Here is a 3360-nt window from a genome sequence, read left to right as displayed (position 1 = left end):
CATCATTTAGAGCAGAATTAAGTTTTCACATCTTTCCCAGTGCGAAGAACCATCTTTCAAGTAAATAACTATGGTTAGTCATGACCTAACTTCAAGAATAGCCGTGAAAGATCAGAGAAACCAAAGGTGGTGTCATTAGTGAAGTTGAGTTGGTTTCTGCTACAGATGCAAAGTCAGTGAGGAGCTGAAAGGCCTCAGCCTTTATTGTTGAGTGTTTCTTTTCTTTCCCAAGTTGAAAAGGAACCCAAGGAGTGTCACTCGAACCAGTTCACAGAGAGAAGGCAAATTCCTTCGCGTGTCTGAAGATGGGATTCAGGATATCAGCGTCTCCATTCCCGGGTTAATGAAAGAAAAGTTTCTGAACATGTTCTGGTCCATACTGTTGATCAGTGCTCTGTCGGCGAATGACAGCCGGGGTTTCTCATTTAAGAATTCCTTGTCGAAATTGCTGCAGTCATATGGTGATTTCTTGATCAGAGTTTGGGGGCGGGGGCGGGGCAGGGACGGATGGGGGAGAGAAGAAGGGAAGAAAATCAGCCACTAAATTAATTATCTCTACTTTTGATAATCTTAGAAAGCTGAATTATAATCTGTGTATGACAGTGTTGATCTTTGCAGATAAACTAAACTGAAATAATACTGATGATCATATGTGGTTTTTGTTGAACATCTCTAATATCCTGACTCATCAATTTAATAATAGTATAATTAAGTTCATATAAAGGAATTCCATAGTAAACATTCAAATAGGATCTAATGTTTCTAGCTAATAGTTTACATGAAGCAGAATTGGCCACCTTTGAAAAAAAGAGTGAGCCCAAATTTGACCTCTGTCCTTTTAGTCTACAGGGAACAGTGGGTAGGGGTGGGGGCTGGGGGTTGGTGAAAGGTGGGAGAAGGAAGGAGTTTTGAGATTCTCTATTCCGGTTCTTTTATCCATATCCTTCACTGCTATTGGTTCTCCCACCTATGTTAATTTTATTATTAAACATCTTGGACTGTTTACCAAGACAACCCAGATTGGGACAGGTTCTCCTCCAGCCACCTGGTCCATTTGGTGCCCATGAAAGAGATAGAGAATGTAATAAGAAACACTTATTCATGAATTCTATTTAGTATGGTGTACAATTCAGCTTTCTAAGATTATCAAAAGTCACCCTTATATATAGGAGCAGAACTGAGAGTCGGGCCCCTCCCACCCTCAAGGGGACAGGCAGGCAGCTTGGGAGTAGAAGGAGAATGGCTGGAACAGGTGGTCCCATCCCTGGGTGTCTCCTTACCACTTTAGGCCTGAATGGTGGGTCAATCTCCTTTCTTTCAAGCTCTTCCCAATTGATCTCCCGAAACAAAGGGTGCTGTCGGATGTCTCCCCTTACTCCCAGCCTCTTTTCAGGTTCCCTCACAAAAAGCTGAAAAGGAGAAGAAAGGGAGCAGTTACTTCTTGAGGGATGAGCCAAGTAGCTTCAGATGGAGGTAGCATTTCTTAGTGTATGAGTCACACAAATTTGACTCTACAAAGATAAACACCTGGCCTTTTGCCACTTGCTTTTCTGACCTTACTAGAGGCCTGATGCATGAAATTCATGCAAGAGTAGGCCTTCAAAGCCCTGGCTGCCTCGCCCACTGGTTGTTTCAGAAGGTCATTCCAGAAGGTAGTTCCACCCCGGTCTAATTAGCTCTTTATTATATAAGATTTTTTTTTTTTACTTACTGTTATCAACTGTTGACATGAGTAAACTGGTGGCAACACTCTCACTCGAACAAGCCTTCTGAATATTTTAGAGTCTGAGATTTTGGTTTCTTACTCCCTAGAAATGCTATTTTTTGAGTTGTATAGACCTGGTTTAAAACAGCTTTATCCTATGTTATTTATAGGACTTCTGGCAAGTTACAGGTGAGTTAGTTTCCTCACCTGTAAAGTGAATGAAGTGTTCTACTCCCAGGGCCATTCTGAGGGTTAAATAAAATAACAGCACCCACACCCACATACACACGTGTGTGTGTGTGTGTGTGTGTGTGTGTGTGTGTGTACTGATTCCTGGTCTGTAAAACCCAACAACATAGAGTAAGTGATAATTTTATTTGATTCCTTGTAAGGCTGTCCTCTGGGGATTACAGCCTTGCTATGCATCTATAATGTAAACTAGTCCCTGACAGGTGGCTTTGGAGAAGGCAAATGATTATCGAGACTCACTCTTGAATCCTGCAAGTTTGCTGGGTGAGTAATCATTCAAATCATCTTTTGTCATCTCTGACCTGTTACATAGACATTTTCCTCTTCTGTCCCCTCTCTTGTTACTTTCCCCTCTGAGGTCAAAATGAACATTGGCCAGGACAGGAAAGAAACCTGTAAACTCTTAAAACTTAAGCAAAACATGTCAAGGGCATTAAGGAACCAGAGAGTCCAGACTTGAAACTAGAAAAGTCATGTGTTTTCTTAGTCTCCGGAACAGTCATCACTCTCTTTTACATCAACTAGATGTTTATTTATAAAGTAACTGCTAGTTGGAGGGTGTCATAAAGAGGCTGTGGGTTTTAAACAGAACCATGGTGGAATGCAGTATTTTCCATGAGATTCTGGCAGAACTTGACCTCCACTCATAACTGAATTGCAGGGATCTCTTGTTTTTAGCAATTACAAGAATAGCCAGTCCATATGTTAAAGCACGGCTTTACTTGTGTTATATTACTACTTGAAAAGCTTCACAGGCTTTACTCTACCAAAAAATAAAAATAAATAACTTGCTATAACAAAGTGAAAATTTCTTCTTCTTCTTCTTCTTCTTCTTCTTCTTCTTCTTCTTCTTCTTCTTCTTCTTCTTCTTCTTCTTCTTCTTCTTCTTCTTCTTCTTCTTCTTCCCCTTCCCTTTCCCCTTCCCCTTCCCTTCCCTTTCCCCTTCCCCTTCCCCTTCCCTTTCCCCTTCTCCTCCTCCTCCTCCTCCTCCTTCTTCTTCTTTTTCTTCTTCTTCTTCTTCTTCTTCTTCTTCTTCTTCTTCTTCTTCTTCTTCTTCTTCTTCTTCTTCTCTCTCTCTCTCTCTCTCTCTCTCTCTCTCTCTCTCTCTCTTTCTCTCTCTCTCTAATGAGGAGAGTCTTTTTAGTAATCTAAGTGAAATGCCATGCAATCAACTCTGTGCATGCAGGTGGTCAGTCCTGGGCATGGTTCTAGCTTCCTTTCCTCTTGACATATGATGGCCGCTGAGGCCTCTCAGTGGAAACTTGAGTTCCAAAGCATCTCACTAGAAAGCCACTACATAGTGGAAATAACATGAAACTGTCATCTAAGAAGCTTACTACCCACAAGGCCTTGGGCAAATTTTCTGAGTCTTAGTTTCCTGACTTGTAAAATGGAGGGTGAAGCAA

The 3360-nt window shown here is 41.4% G+C and overlaps 1 protein-coding gene across 1 annotated transcript in view; it reads right to left on the bottom strand.

The window, feature by feature from the left end:
- Positions 1 to 6: 6 nt before the first annotated feature.
- The window catches only part of LOC102429902 (protein kinase C theta type-like), a gene marked incomplete at its 5' end in the record, with an annotated part of 8836 nt that continues 5482 nt past the window's right edge, over positions 7 to 3360 (bottom strand). Inside the window, 2 exons of the mRNA XM_006108776.3 lie at positions 7 to 468; positions 1281 to 1409. Coding sequence (XP_006108838.3) covers positions 313 to 468; positions 1281 to 1409 — 285 coding nt within the window. The remainder of the gene's footprint in view (positions 469 to 1280; positions 1410 to 3360) is intronic.

The sequence above is a fragment of the Myotis lucifugus genome, unplaced genomic scaffold (genome assembly GCF_000147115.1).
Source record: "Myotis lucifugus unplaced genomic scaffold, Myoluc2.0 scaffold_3500, whole genome shotgun sequence".
In the NCBI taxonomy this organism is placed as follows: Eukaryota; Metazoa; Chordata; class Mammalia; order Chiroptera; family Vespertilionidae; genus Myotis; species Myotis lucifugus.
This window is presented reverse-complemented; position numbering and strand designations above follow the sequence as displayed.